Raw genomic sequence first — 16170 nt, forward strand, 5'->3', positions numbered from 1 at the left:
CTTTCCCAATGGGCCGTGACGGCAGTTACCAGCGGGGCAGACCCGTCGCAGGCAGGCAGGGCTCGGCTGGGGCGCCGCCTCTGCGCCGTTGCGCAGCGAGGTTCTGGCTTCTGTGCCCACGGTTCAGTGCACGCAGTGAAGAAGAGAAAACGAGGTGGGGTGGAGAGCTTTATGAGGACCCAAACTAACATTAAACCACTAAAATAATGACTTTTCCCATTAACCACTTTTAGGGGTACTGCCATTTTGATTGTACATTTCAGTCGTGTTGAGCATATTCATATTATATACATATCTCTGGAACTTTTTCATCCCAAATATCTGAGATGCTTGTATCCATTCAGTGAATCAGCTGAGTAGGACGGGGACGACAGCTCAGTGGTTAGAAGTACCTGCTGGCAGGATTGATGAGCACAGCTTAGATCCCTAGAGCCCACATAAAGCTGAAGCTATGCGTCTGTAATCCAGTCTGTTGGCCACAGTAGGCGTCAGGATCAAGGGAATCCCAAATCTACGCTAGCAGATCTGGTGTTCCCAATGTCAAAAATAAACCTGAGCAACCTGTCTCAAACAAGGTGGAAGGTGAGGAGACCAATAATACCCTGAGGTTGTCCTCAGACCTTCACCCCCCCCAACACCCTCCCACCCCACCCCCAGTTCTTTTGTTAACAGGGTTAGAATCTTTCCTATGGTGCTTTTCATACAATAGTCTTACTGTGTATTTCACCAGAGTTTTAAATACAGGAGGATATGTTTCCTTGTCTTTAGTGTATCCAAAGGTACAACCTGCTAGAACTCAGTTAATCAGGGTGGGGAGCATTTATGTAGGTTTTTTTCTGTTGCTGTTGTTGTTTTGTTTTGTTTGTCGAGGTAGGATCTCACTCTAGCCCAAGCTAACCTGGAATTCACTATGTAGACTCAGGGCTGTATTGAACTCATGGTGATCTTCCTATCTCTGCTTTCTGAGTGCTGGGATTAAAGGCATGCATCACCACACCTGGCTTAGGTTTTTTTTTTTTTTTTTTTTTTTTTTTTTTTTTTTTTTTTTTTTTTGATTTTTCGAGGTACGGTCTCACTCTAGCCCAGGCTGACCTGGAATTCACTATGGAGTCTCAGGGTGGCCTTGAACTCATGGCAATCCTCTTACCTCTGCCTGGTTTTTTTTTTTTTTTTTTAAATTTTTAATCTTACCTGCAAGGGGGGAGAGAGAGAAGAGGAAGAGGGGGGGGGGAAGGGAGAAAATGATTGTACCTCACTGTGCATCTTGGCTTTACTTGGGTCCTAGGAAATTGGAGGCTGGAGGCTTTGCAAACAAGTGCCTTTAAATTCTGAGCCATCTCCCTTGGTCCATACATGTTTTGTGGGGCTTTTTTGAGACCCCTCTAGGGTCTCATGTATTCCAAGCTGGCCATGAACTTTGTAGTCAAGATGCACTGAACTTCAGATTCTCCTACCTCCTGCCCCTCTCTTCACCCCTGGTTTATGCGGTGTGGGCAGGCCCTCTACCTACTGTGCTGCATCCTCAGTGCTAACATCATAGAATTACAGAAATTTGGGGGCTGGAGAGACAGTTCACAGGTTAAAGGTGCTTGCTTGCAAAAAAGCCTGGGGCTCAATTCTTCAGTACCCATGTAAAACCAGATGCACAAGGTGGCACATGCATCTAAGAGTTCAGACAACAGGCCAATACTCACTCCCTCTGTGTGCCTCTTTCTGTCTCAAATAAGTACCGTTTGCAGTGGCTGGAGCCCCTGGTGCATTCATTAACTCTATCGCCAATAAATAAATAAAATATATTTTTTAAATGCTGTATTTGGGGCTGGAAAGATGGTTTAGCGGTTAAGACACTTGTCTGTGAAGCCTAAGGACCCAGGTTCTATTCTCCAGGTCCCACCTAAGCGAGATGCACGTAAGCCAGGTGGTGCATGCATCTGGAGTTCGTTTGCAGTGGCTAGAGGCCCTGGTGTGCCCATTCTCTCCCTCCCCTTTCTCTTTCCCTCCCTAATAAATAAAAAAGAGGAAAAAAAATCTATATTTGAAACCATTTGCTTACTAACTTTATGAGTTAATTACTGTCTCCTAGGAATGGTGGAGTGGGTAAGATAGCAGGCAAGCAGAAGTTGAAACATGTATAAATGAATAACTGTATAAATGAGAGTTCTTTTCAATGCTTACATCTGAGAGATGGTGCAGGCCACTTTAAAAAAGCCCAGGTCAGGTTGGTAAGCATTGCCTAGCTTGCACAAGGTCCCGGGTGGTTCCATTCCCAGCACTTCCAAGATGTGTGGGGAAGAGATCATATTATGATTGCTTTTCTGTGGTGAGAAGGTGCCAAGCAGGTCCCAAAGAGGTGTGTATCACAGCGTATAGTTATCGTAGCTATAGTGTTGTGGCTGTTGGAACACGAAGTGAAAAGTAAGCTTGGAAGAGTTTGTAGAGCAAGTCTTGTGTTGGAGGACTGTTACTGGTTTCACACAGATAAGGGATTTCCTAGTAGGAGAATGGATACCTGTGAGGGCCTAGAGAGAAAGGGGACATGAAGCAGGTTTACTGTAATTGTTGAAGCCATCTGACCTTTCCATTCTTTTCATTTTTATTATTTATTTTATTTTTTATCTATCTATCTGTCAACTATCTATCATCAGTCATTATTTTGTTTTTTTCAGGCTGACCTGGAATTCACTATGTAGTCTCAGGTGGCCTTGAACTCACAGCGATGCTCCTACCTCTGCTACCTGAGTGTTGGGATTAAAGGTGTGCACCACCACACCGCTTGATCTTTTAGAATAGAGACTATTAATCAGTAGAAGGCAGCTCTGTCTGTGGGAAGAGCATTGCAATGGCTGGGTGACTTTTCCTTTGGCTCTGTCACTGGCTTGCTGAAATTTACTTTTTAAGCCAGGCAAGGTGGTGCTTCGTTTAATCCCAGCGTTGGGGAGGACTGCTGTGAGTTCAAGTCCACCCTGAGACTACATAGGGAATTCCAGGTCAACTTGGGCTAGAGCGAGACCCTACCTCAAACAAACAAATAAACAAAATAAATAAATTTACTTTTAGCTCCAATATTCAGAGATTCTGATTTACCTATCCCGTCAAATGGCCCAGAGTCTTTTCCTTCTAAGACTTACCTATGGTTACAGGTCTCATTTAGTTCGGGCTGATTTTGAACTTGGTATGTAGCTGAGGATGACCTTGAACTTCGATCCTCCTGCTTCTACTGGGATTACAGGCATGTACCACCATGCCTGGTTTAAATGTGAGACAGTCCCTTCCCTTTCTCCATCCCTCCCTCCCTCACCCTCCCTCCCTTTTATTGGTGTTTTTCACGATAAGGTCTCACTCTAGCCCAGGCTGACCTGGAACTCACTCTGTAATCCCAGGCTGGTCCGAAATTCACAGCTATCCTCCTACCTCTGCCTCCAGAGGCTGGGTAAAGATGTGTACCACCACACCCAGCTGAGATGTTTCATTAGTGCTGAACACTCACTGTCACTTCTCAGCACATTGATTTTTGTTTGTTTGTGTTTTGTTTTGTTTTTGAGGTAGGGTCTTGCTCTTGGTCAGGCTGATCTGGAATTCACAGTGATCTCTTACATGCTGGGATTAAAGGCATGCACCTAGCTAATGTTTTTTCTTCCAGATTTTTATTAACAACTTCCATGATTATAAAAAAAATACCCTATGGTAATACCCTCCCCCCCACACTTTCCCCTTTGAAACTCCATTCTCCATCATACACCCTCCCCATCTCAGTTTCTCTTTTAATTTTGATGTCATGATCTTTTCCTCCTCTTATGATGGTCTTGTGCAGGTAGTGTCAGGAACTCTGAGGTCATGGATATCCAGGCCATTTTATGTCTGGAGGTAGCACATTGTAAGGAGTCCTACCCTTCCTTTGGCTCTTACATTCTTTCCGCCACCTCTTCCGCATTAGACTCTGAGCTTTGGAAGGTGTGATAGAGATATTGCAGTACTGAGCACTGTGGTCATGTCTTTCCATCACCATGATACCTTCTGAGTCATTCCAAGGTCTCTGCCATCTGAAAAGAGAAGATTCTCTACCAAAAGTGAGAGTGACATTAATATAAGGGTATGAACATTAAGAGAAGTGCTTACTGGGCAGTTTGATAAGCATAGTATATACATTTAGCTAGACAACAGCAGACGTTATACTCCTAGGGCTCATGACTACCCCTGTTTTAACTTTTCAGTATCAGGGATATATTCCCTCCCATGGAGCAGGCCTCCAGTCCAACCCGAGGGCAGTTGGTTTCCCCCATAACAGACGTGCCACTATTACACCCGTTGGCTCATTTTGCCTAGCTGGCCAAATATAAGGCTTGCTGCAGTGTCCACTGTTGAGTATCTTCATTGGTGATTTCTCTTTCTCCCTTTGAACTGCATGCAGAATGGCCTCTTCCAGCTTTCTGTCAGGTGATCTACATGGAGGAGGTTATCAGCTCAGTTCCATCCAACAGTATTTCCCAGTGACCTTGCAGCCCAAGTATATGCTTTCTTCAGCAATAGGGTCTTACCATCTATTCCTGGTAGGAAACCAAGGGCCTTGGCAATAGCCTATAATGTTTTGGGGGCAGCAGGAACCTCCCTGGCCAACAACTCACTGGAAGGTATCCCATCCTTGGCACTGAAAATTTTCTAGCAACAATCTATGGCTCCTGAGTATTCCATTGTCCTAAAAAGTAGGATTCCATATGATTTGTTTATATCCTCTTAGATTTTGATTAGCCCTCCCTCCACCTTTCCTTTACTCAATCTCTTACCCTGACCTCATTTTGGGCCATTTCACCTCCATTAATCTATTCTCTATTTACATATATACAATACCATCCTATTAAGTACCCCACCTCCCTTCCTTTCTTTTCCCTTTATATCTCTTTTCTAGCTTACTGGCCTCTGCTACTGAGTTTTTTCCTTCTTACACAGAAGCCCAGCCATCTGTAGCTAGGATCCACATATGAGAGAGAACATGCGATGCTTGGCTCTCTGGGCCTGGGTTACCTCACTTAGTATAAACCTTTCCAGATCCATCCATTTTCCTGCAAATTTCATAACTTCATTTTTCTTTACCTCTGAGTAGAACTCCATTGTATAAATGTGCCATATCTTCATTATCCACTCATGAGTTGAGGGATATCTAGGCTGGTTCCATTTCCCAGCTATTGTGAATTGAGTGGCAATAAACATGGTAGAGCACGTACTTCTAAGGAAATGAGATGAGTCCTTAGGATATATATGCCTAGGAGTGCTATAGCTGGGTCATTTGGTAGTTCAATTTTTAGTTGTCTTAGGAACCTCCACACTGATTTCCACAATGGCTGGACCAGATTGCATCCCCTTCCCCCAACAGTGTGGAAGGGTTCCTCTTTTCCACATCCTCGCCAGCATTTATGGTCATTTGTTTTCATGATGGTAGCCAATCTGATAAGAGTGAGATGGTATTCACAGTGTAGTCTCGAATTCACAGTGATCTCCTATGTGCTGGGATTAAAGGTGTGTGCCACCACACTTAGCTGATTTTTTTTAAAATACTTTTTAAAATTTGCAGCAGTTGGAGGGGAGAGAATGATTGTACCAGGGCCTCCTGCCACTGCATAAGAACTCTGGATGCATGTGCCAACTTTGTGCATCTGGCTTTTATGTGGGCACTAGAGAATCCAACCAGGCTGTTAGGCTTTGCAAACAAGCACTTTAACCAGTGAGCCATCTCTCCAGCCCTGCTGGTGCGTGTTCAGTCTCTTTGGTAGTCGTCGCTATCTAGGGGTGAATGTGAGACTGGCGAGTCTTCCCTTGCCTTGATTCAGCCACTTTCCTTGGTCCTTGAACACCTTTCTCCTGCCTCTGTCCCCATTCACTCCTGCCGAATCCTTATCCCACGCTGCCGCCCGTGCCCACGTCTACCTCCTCCTCCTACAGCAGCTAGATTATTCTTCCTTTGTCCCCTGATAAAAGTAAGCTAGGGAGTCTCTCGCTGTCTTTCAAAGGAAAGCCAAATTCATTAGTTTGGTGTTTAGTTTCCCTCGTCAATCATAAGATCGCCTTATTCCACCTCACATGACTGACAGCGGAAACCGAGTGAAAAGTCCTCTCGGCACCTTTGTGCCCGACTCTACCCTGCCCTCACCCCACACTTGTCAAGCACTAGCCGGGTTCCACCTCCGGTAAGTCACTCAGGCTTCCACCCGCACCCAGAAGCAGATCGCTCCCCACTCCCACGGGCACTGTCCTAACTGATGACTTTGCATTTAGTTTCCATGGCACGTTACCTTTCTCCACTAAAGTAGTTCTCCGGTGCCTAAGTTCGATATTATCTTAAACTAGTAAGATATTAGTTATGGGTGAATGAATTCTGAGTCATTGCTGAATTTTGTCTGGCTGGTGGGGCCTCTTATTTTCCTGAATGACTGAATAGAGCGTAGGAGAACACGCCGTGCTGCGCGCAGGGGTTAAGAGCCCTACGTGCATGAGCACCGTCCATACCTATTAGCAGTGTCCAAATTTTGATTTAAGGTAAGCAGAACATGCTCAGCTTTTGAGCCTTGTCTCTGAGTCTTGAGTATCAGCTGTCTGGGCTTTCGAGGCAATTCAGCTTACCTTCTTTCCAGTTGAAATACTGGAAGTTTATTTGAGAAAGAGATGGGGGGGAAGGGAGAGAGAAAGATGTGTCAGGGCCTCCAGAACCCCAATGCATGGACCACCTTGTGCATCTGGCTCCTTTGGCTTCGTAGGCAAGTGCCTTAACCACCAAGCCATCTCTCCAGCCCAGCCTTGAACTGCTGATCCCACCTCCCAGGTGCTGCCACCATCCCAGCACTTGGGAAACAGGTAGAAGGAGCACCATGAGTTCAAGTTCACCCTGAGACTACCTAGTGAATTCCAGGTCAGCCTGGGCTAGCGAGCGAGGCCCTACCTTGGGAAAACACACACACACACTCTTTATTGGGGGGGTGACACATAGAGAGAATGGGCATACTGGGCATACTGGGTCCTCTAGCTACTACTGCAACTGGATCACCAGATGCAAGTGCCACCTTGTGCATCAGGCTTATGTGGGTATTGGGGAATTGAACCTGGGTCCTTAGGCAAGCACCTTAACCAATAAGCCATCTCCAGACCCAAACTTGGGGTGTGTGTGTGTGTGTGTGTGTGTGTGTGTGTGTTGTAATTTTCTATTTATTTCCGATAGGTCTCTCACTCTAGCCCAGGCTGGCTTTGAACTCCTACCTCAGCCTTCCAAGTATTGAGATTAAAGGCATGAGATGCTACACCTGGCTCAAATTCAGGAATTTTTTTAATTTTTAAAAAAATCTAATATTTACTTTTATTTTGAGAGAGAGAATGGGTGTACTAGGACCTCTAACTGCTGTCAATGAATTCCATGTGTATGTGGCCCTTGTGTGGGTCCTGAGAATCGAACCTGGGTTTTTTGGCTTTGTAGGCAAGCGCCTTTAACTGCTAAGCCATCTCTCCAGCTCCAGGATTTCTTTTAAAAAGAAAATAATAAATAGAACAATTTAAATAATTTGCAAAGGGACTTACTTCTTTGCTAGGAACAAACTACCACTTTAGTACATTCTGTCATGTAATTTGTGTTGAGATCAGAAATTGCATCTAATGCGTTCAGATGTCCAAAAGTTTGATTTTTCTGAAAATTACAGATGTAGTTGTGAGCTCGTTCATTATAAGCAGACTCTTGCCAGTTGGTTTGAATCCAGGCCAACTTGCATTGTGTAACAGTTAATGACTTAGAACACACTCCATCACTTAAGAAAACATACTTATTTTTTTTTCTTTTTATTAAAATTAGAATCTAAGATCTACAGACAGATCTGACAGACAGAACTCCCAACCTTGGGATCAGGGAAGAAGAAAACATACTTATTTTTGAAAGATTGAGAAGGGAAATAGGGCCCACCAAAGTTTCCCACTGCCACTCTGTGTCCAGTAGCCCCTGTAAACAAGTCTTAATTAGGATTCTGTGTGGAGGCTCGGTGTGGTGGTGCACCTTTAATCCCAGCACACTCAGGAGGCAGAGCTAGGAGGATTGCTGAGGTCAGTCTGGGCTACAGGGAAGCCTTTCCTGGTGGGGGGGGGGGGGGGCGCCAGTATGTGGAGAATGAGACAAGCTGTCTCCTGCAGCTTCTCCCTGAACTCCATGGAAAGCAAGATGAGACTATTAGCAGATATTGCCCATCTCTTCAGATGATGTAAGAATAGTCATGTTCTAGCAACATGCTTTTTTAGTCATGTAGGTATAACATTATAAAAATAAAGATTCCGAGCTGGGTGCATGACTTTAATCCCAGCACTCTACCTCGAAAAAGCAAATAATGATGATAATAATAATAACAGCAACAAGATAAAATAAATAAATAAACAAATAAAGATTCCAGGCTATGGTTAAGGCACTTTGCTGGCAAAGCCAAAGGACCCAGTTCGATTTCCCAGTACCCTCGTAAAGCTGGATGCACAAGGTAGCACGTGCATCTGGAGGTTTGCAGTGGCCAGCGGCCCTGGCATGCCCATTTTCTCTCTCTCAAATAAATACTTTAAAAAAAATAAAAGATTGCTATACTGCATTCTCCCATTGCTGCTTAATTCAAAGTACAGTGGTTCTTTGAAGCTGTTGCAGGTAGTTTAGTAGAACTGTTAAGAAAATGAAGATTACATTACAATCAATCACACAGTGCTTTAAAATAGGAAACAATACAGCGCAGTTTTTCATACTAAGATTTTGTTGTTGTTGTTGTGGTTTTGAGGCAGGGTCTCTCTGTGGCCCAGGCTTACCTGGAATTCACTTTGTACTCTCAGGGTAATTTCAAACTTATGGAGATCTTCCAACCTCTGCCTCCTGAGTGCTGAGAATAAAGGCTTGTGCCACCATGCCCAGCAAGATTTTTGATTATATAGCTAGCATCAGTTTATAAGGAATAGATTATGCGTGCGTATTTCTTTCAGAGTATAGGACATAAGAAAGAAGAATGAGGCCTGGTAAGGAAAAATGAGACAAATAAACCCCAGGGGAAACCAGAAAGTTCACTTCTCATTCTTCTTCCACAGTACGTGTTGGAGGAAGGGCATAGCGAGCTCTTCATTTCCAGTGACTGGTTCATTACTGAGGGTCTTTGATGATCAGGGTAGGAAAGGAGATGAGTAGACTCAAAGGACTCTCTGTCTGATCTCTTCGTCTTTGTCCTCTCAGGAGTTAGAGGCAGCTCTTCACAGAGATGATGTGGAATTTATCAGTGACTTGATTGCCTGCCTGCTTCAGGGCTGCTATCAGCGAAGGGATATCACGTGAGTAATCTTGATCTTACTATTCCTTGTGCTACAGATACATTAACCAGTCTTGGTGGTGGTTCCTGTCTCCTGGGACAAACTAGAACCTAGCATTAGCCAGTACATTCCAGCATAGACAGTGGGCATCCAACTTTTTGACCTGCAGCCCAAGAGTAGAGAGTACATTACAGGTAGGTCCCAGGCCTGTGTTTGCTTGAATGCTTGAGTTTATTTTACTTTTGCTTTTTTTCAAATCAGTGTCACGCATAATTACCTGATTTGAGTGTAGATTTCTTCCTCTTGTATGTGCTTCTTTCTGATTTTGGCTTGTAATATTTGTAAAATAAATTGTCTTAAAATCAAAACCAGGTTTTACCGCGTTTCTGCCCCTTGCACGTCTTCTTTGGCTCTATGGTGGGTTCAGCAGCATAACTAACTTGGACCCTGTCGCGGTCAGTCTCGCGCTGCTGCACAGAGAACCCGACCAGGAGCAGCTCGGGGAGGAAGGGGTTGACTTTGGCTAACAGACTCGAGGGGGCTCCGTGAAGCGGGCAAATGACGGCACGAGCAGAGGGTGGACAGCACCTCCTGGCCAACATCCGGTGGACAACAGCAGCAGGAGAGTGTTCCCAACACTGGCAAGGAGAGGGAAGCTCTGCCCTCACTGCCAGCTAAATAGCTCTCCAGTGCCTCGGAGATGTATAGAGACTGAGGGTAAATGTTATCTGGGAAAACAACGAAATAGCACCCAGATAAAAATCTGGGTTTGTTTTGGAAATTGAGTCTCACTATGTTGACCCAGCCAGCCTGGAACTCCCACGTGCATGTTACCTTCCTGCCTCAGCTTCCCTGGGATCTGGACTGCTCGCATGTGTCACTGTGCCCAACTGTCCACTTGCTTTTACCCGCTCTCAAACGCTTTCTTTCCTACTGTACACAGAAGACAATAGAAGCTGGGCATGGTGTCACACAGGCCTTTAATCCCAGCCCTTGGGAGGCAGAGGTAGGAGGATCGCTGTGAGTGTGAGGCCACCCTGAGACTCCAGAGTTAATTCCAGGTCAGCCTGGGCTAGAGTGAGACCCTACCTCAAAAAACCAATATATATGGGCCGGGCGTGGTGATGCACACCATTATGTCATGATCCTCCTACCTCTGCTGGGATTGAAGGTTAGCGCCACCACGCCTGGCTTTGTGTTTTAATGGTAGGAAAGGGCCTATTTCATTCACTCTCACAGTTTCCATGGGACGCTTCATCATGGCGGAGGGAGCTGGCTCCCCTCATCACTCATAATAGCAGAGAGAGAGAGCGTAGCAGGTTCTAGCTGACTCTGGGCGCATAGTAGGCTAGACTCCTCAACCCCAAGGCCTTCACCCCAGACATGTACCCTGGGTTGAGTCCAATGAAAAACATGCTACAGAATAATCTGTTCACCCATCAGTGGGCATTTTTGTTGCATTCATGACCTGTCAACAAGCTACTGTGAGAGTATGTGCATGGAAATGAGTGTGTGGTCACGTTTTACTTCTCTTGGGAAATGTTGGCTCCTATGCTATGTAAGAGTATGGTAAACTTGAAGAAGCTGCTAAGCTATTCAAATACCAGATTCTCTGAAATTGGGTAAAATAACAGTCTCTACTTTGGCTCTTTCGCGTTTTAGAAGGTTTTCGCCCATCCTGCGTCCTGTGCACTGCTGCGCTCACCTTTGAGACAGCACACCAGCACCTTTTCCTTTCCTCCTCCTCTAAGGCAAGCTCAACAGAATGACCTTTTTGTCTCTTTGTAGTCTCCTTGGTATATAATTTTCTATACCCTTTTTTTTTGTTTGTTTATTTGAAAGTAAGGTCTCACTGTAGCCTAGGCTTACCTGGAACTCACTATGTAGTCCCAGGCTGACCTTGAACTCACAGTGATACTCCTACCTCTGCCTCCCATGTGCTGGGATTATAGGCATGTGCCACCAGGCATGGCAGTTTTCTGTCTTATTCTTTACATTTTATTGATAACCTGTAGTTGTCATCGGCTTATTAATTGTGATGACCAATCTAATTCCTTTAAATTTTTATTTATTTGAGAGCAACAGACAGAGAGAAAGAGGGAGGGAGGGAGGGGGGGGAGAGAGAGAGAGAGAGAGAGAGAGAGAGAGAGAGAGAGAGAGAGAATGGGCGCGCCAGGGCTTCTAGCCACTGCAGACGAACTCCAGACGCGTGCACCCCCTTGTGCATCTGGCTAATGTGGGTCCTTGGGAATTGAGCCTTGAACCAGGGTCCTTAGGCTTCACAGGCAAGCGTTTAACCGCTAAGCCATCTCTCCAGCCCTAAAAATTTTATTACTAGGGAATTGAACCTGGGTCTTAGGTTTTGCAGGCTAGAGCCATAACTACTAAGCGACCTGTCCAGCTCAATCTACTTCCATTTTAATATTTTATTTATTTATTTATGAATGAGAGAGAAAAACAGATAGAGAAAGGGCATGCAAGGGCTTCTAGCCAGTGCAAGCAACTCTTAGCTGTATACCTCGCCTTGTGCATCTGCCTTACATGCATACTGGGGAATAGAACCTAGGTTGTAATCACCAAGCCATCTTTCCAGCCACCATTTAAAAAAAAAAAAATTTATTTGAGAGAGAGAGAGAGGCAGATAGAGAGAGAATGGGCATTTCAGGGTCTTCAGCCACTATAAACGAACTCCAGACACATATGCCACCTTGTGCATCTGGCTTATGTGGGTCCTAGGGAATTGAACCTGGGTCCTTTTTAAAAAATTGTGAGGGGCCATCTCTGTAGATTCAGTTATTCTAATTAGAGATAAGGTCTCACTGTAGCCCAGTCTGACCCTTCCCTGCTTCATTTCTTTTTGTGGTCAAATAATGCTGCAGTGTCTGGGTATGTATTTTCGCTATCTACTCATCAGTTTAGAAGCATCTCCATTTTCTGTTTTCTGGCTCTTAGTAAATACACATACATTATCTTGAACATAGTTTACAAGTTTTTATGTGGAGATATTTGTTTGGGTTGTATATCTACCTATCATCATTTGGGAAGCAGAGCTTCCAGGCCAGCCTGGGGCTACAGAGTGAGGCCAGGTTCAGCCTGGACTAGCAAAAACAACAAAACCTATGGAGTGCCTGGATCATTTACTAATATAATAATTCTATAACTTCTTTCTGTCTTTGTTTTTTTTTTTTTTTTTTTTTTTTTTTTTTTGTTTCTTTGAGACATGGTCTCATCCTGTATGTAGCCCAGGCTGGCACAGAACTCCCTTTGAAGTCCAGGCTGGTTTTCACCAGCCTCTCAATGCTAGAATTACACATGTACTACCAGGCTGGCCAACTCTAGTTTTTGAGCGGTATGCCAAGCACGGCAACTAAACATTTTTACCTTTTATCAGTTTATGTGGATTCCAGTTTCTCTACATCTTGGCCAACACTTCTGTTATCTTTTTTTGTTTGTTTGTTTTGTTTTTCGAGCTAGGCTCTCACTCTAGCTCAGGCTGACCTGGAATTCGCTCTGTAGTCTCAGGGTGGCCTTGAACTCAGCGATCCTCCTACTTCTGCCTCCCAAGTGCTGGGATTAAAGGCGAGTGCTAGGATTAAAGGTGTGTGCCACCACTCCTGGCTCTTCTGTTATCTTTTTGATAGTCACCATAATAATAGGTATGAAGTAGAATCTTGTCATGGTTTTGTTTACATCTCATAAATAATGTGAAGTATCTTAACTTCATTATGTATTTGTTCCTCTGATGTTTCTCATTTAATAAAAATTAAATGATTTTTTTAAAAATCACCTTGGAAGAAAGGAAGGAAAGAAAGTAGAAAACAAATCACCTTAGGTCTGGAGAGATGGCTTAGCAGTTAAGAAGCTTGCCTTCAGAGCCTAAGGACTCAGGTTTGATTTTCCAAGTCTCACATAAGCCAGACACACACAAGGTGGCACATGTGTCTGGGATTCGTTTACAGTTGCTAGAGGCCCTTGCACACCTATTCTCTCTCTCTTCCCCCTCTCTGTCTCAAAAACTAATTAAACAAATAATAAAATTATTTTTAAAATCATCTTGATTCTTGTATTGACTTATTTATGTAGTGAATTCCAGGTCAGCCTGGGGTAGATCTATTTATGATCTTCAAAAACAAACACTTTCATTGGGGGGTTTTTGCTGGTGGGGAAGTGTTTGTGGGAGTGGTGATTGGAATAGAACTCATGGCCCTTTATATGTTGCCTCTGAACTCCCAGTTTTCTTTTTTTTTCCCCCTGGGTTTTTCGAGCTAGCGTGTCACTCTAGCGCAGGCTGACCTGGAATTCACTCTGTAGTTTCAGGGTGGCCTCAAGTCATGGTGATCTCCTACCTCTGCCTCCGGAGTGCTGGGATTAAAGGCATACACCACCACGATTGGCTCTAGTTTTCTTACATAACCTCTTTACGTTTCTGCTTTAGTAGAAGCAAAATTATTATTTCAGTTCAGTTGTGTTGTATGGCATCTTTTCTGTAAAACACCTGTGTTAAAAAATTTAGAATAGCTAATTTAGTGGTATGCTTCCAGCTAGAGAGGCTGAGAACCACAGGAGTCCAGAGCTGAAAACCAGCCTTGGCAACATTAAAAGAAAAGAGAGAAGAAGGAATAAGAAAAATCTGTAGCATACTTGGACAGTAGAGTAATTTGGTTTTCTGAAGTTTTCTACCTTTGCATCATACTTTAATAATATTTAAAAAATTACATAACTTACATTTCAAGTATTTTATTTTTATTTATTTATTTGAGAGAGGGAAAGAAGCAGAGAGAGAGAATGGGCTTCCAGCCACTGCAAATATTTTTAAAATTATATACTTACATTTCAACTATTTTATTTTTATTTATTTATTTGAGAGAGGGAAAGAAGCTGAGAGAGAGAGAGAATGGGTTTCCAGCCACTGCAAACAAACTCCAGACACGTGCGCCACCTTGTGCATCTGGCTTACGTGGGTCTTGGGGAATCAAACTGAGGTCCTTTGGCTTTGCAGGCAGATGCCTTAACAGCTAAGCCAGCTCTCCAGTCCTATAATTTCTTTTTTTTTATTATTTATTTATTTATTTATTTGAGAGCGACAGACACAGAGAGAAAGACAGATAGAGGGAGAGAGAGAGAATGGGCGCGCCAGGGCTTCCAGCCTCTGCAAACGAACTCCAGATGCGTGCGTCCCCTTGTGCATCTGGCTAACGTGGGACCTGGGGAACCGAGCCTCGAACCGGGGTCCTTAGGCTTCACAGGCAAGCGCTTAACCGCTAAGCCATCTCTCCAGCCCCTATAATTTCATTTTTTGAGGTAGGTTCAAGGCTGGCCTTGAACTCACTGTAATCCTCCTACCTTAGCTTTCTTTGTGCTGTGATTAAAGGCATGTACCACCATGCGCAGTTAAATAAATTAATTTATATAACTTGGTGTGTGTGTGTGTGTGTGTGTGTGTGCGCGCGCGCGCGCGCAAGCGTGCGCACATCATCTTGGTCTCCATGTTGAAATACATACCGTGTGAAATCTGAACACTATGTACAGTGAGTGAGACCCTACCCTTTGCTTTGCAGCTTACACCTTTGACTAGAAGAGGCTGCCTGTGGTTTATAGTAAAAAACTAATCATAGGAAGCTTCACAATGCTTTTGACTTACCTCTATGTTTGTGTATGTATGGGCTTGTGCGTGTCACTGTGTGCCTGTGCGGTCAGAGGATTTGTCTGTTCCAGGTCCTTTGAGACAGAGTCTCCTGGTTCCACCTCCCATTTCAAAGGCATGCTGGGGTCACAGATACATGTATCACTTCATGTCCACTTTTACATGGCTGCCAGGGAGTTGACCCTTGGCCATCAGGTGTTGCAAGCAAGTGCCTTGAGCCACTGAGCCATCTCCCCCACCTGAAAAACACCTTAAATGTATTTCTCTTCTTTGAGATTTGTTTGAGTAGATATCTAATACATAAACCTTCAGTGAAAGGCTTTCAAGGCATTCTTTCATTACTCTTCAGTGTTTCAAACCATCACTTCTCTCCCCTTTGCAACCCATTTGGGTTTATATAAATGTGTTTTTGTGTTCTGGCCATTTGGTCAGGCCCCAGACATTCCACAGCTACCTGGAGGACATCATCAACTACCGCTGGGAGCTGGAGGAAGGAAAGCCCAACCCTCTGAGAGAAGCCCGCTTCCACGACCTGCCGCTCCGCACTAGGGTGGAGATCCTGCACCGGCTCTGTGATTACCGGCTCGATGCGGACGATGTCTTTGACCTACTCAAGGTACTTGACCTTCTTTCTCCAGAGCAGTAAAAAAAAGCTAGTCACAAGCCCAGCATCCCGACGCATAACTTTAATCCCAGCACTGGGTAGGATTGCTTTCAGTTTGAAGCCAGCCTGAGCTGGAGTGAGACCCTACCTTGAAGAAACAAAAATAATATTTTTTATTTAAACAAAAAAGGGGGCTGGATGGCGCTTTCCTGCAATGCCAACGCACCCAAGTTCGACCCACATTAAAAATAATAACAGATGTGGTGGCACATGCCTTTAATCCCAGTACTTGGGAGGCAGAGGTAGGAGGATTGCCATAAATTCAAGGCCACCCTGAGACTACAGAGTGAATTCCAGGTCAGCCTGGTCTAGAGTGAGACCCTACCTTGGAAAATAAAAAAGGAGCTGGAGTTGGAGAGATGGCTTAGTGGTTTAGGCGCTTACCTGCAAAGCTAAAGGACCCAGGTTCAATTCCCCAGAACCCATGTAAACTAGATGTACAAGGTGGTGCCTGTATCTGGAGTTCATTTGCAGGGCTAGAGGCCCTGTTTCGCCCCTTCTGCCTGTCTGTCTCTCTCTCTGCTTCTCTCACTCAAATAAAAATAAAATCTTAAGAAAGGTTACTCAG

The 16170-nt window shown here is 44.4% G+C and overlaps 1 protein-coding gene across 2 annotated transcripts in view; it reads left to right on the top strand.

Moving 5' to 3' along the window:
* The window catches only part of LOC101596182 (cat eye syndrome critical region protein 2 homolog), a 169363-nt gene that overhangs the window by 90587 nt on the left and 62606 nt on the right, over positions 1-16170 (top strand). Inside the window, exons 2-3 of one of the 2 annotated variants that reach the window (XM_045137710.1) lie at positions 9221-9315; positions 15371-15554. In XM_045137710.1, the coding sequence (XP_044993645.1) occupies positions 9221-9315; positions 15371-15554 (279 nt within the window). Of the gene's footprint in view, positions 1-9220; positions 9316-15370; positions 15555-16170 lie in introns of those variants that run through there. The other variant, XM_045137711.1, reaches the window with a different exon arrangement.

The sequence above is a fragment of the Jaculus jaculus genome, chromosome 18 (assembly GCF_020740685.1).
Source record: "Jaculus jaculus isolate mJacJac1 chromosome 18, mJacJac1.mat.Y.cur, whole genome shotgun sequence".
Lineage (NCBI taxonomy): Eukaryota > Metazoa > Chordata > Mammalia > Rodentia > Dipodidae > Jaculus > Jaculus jaculus.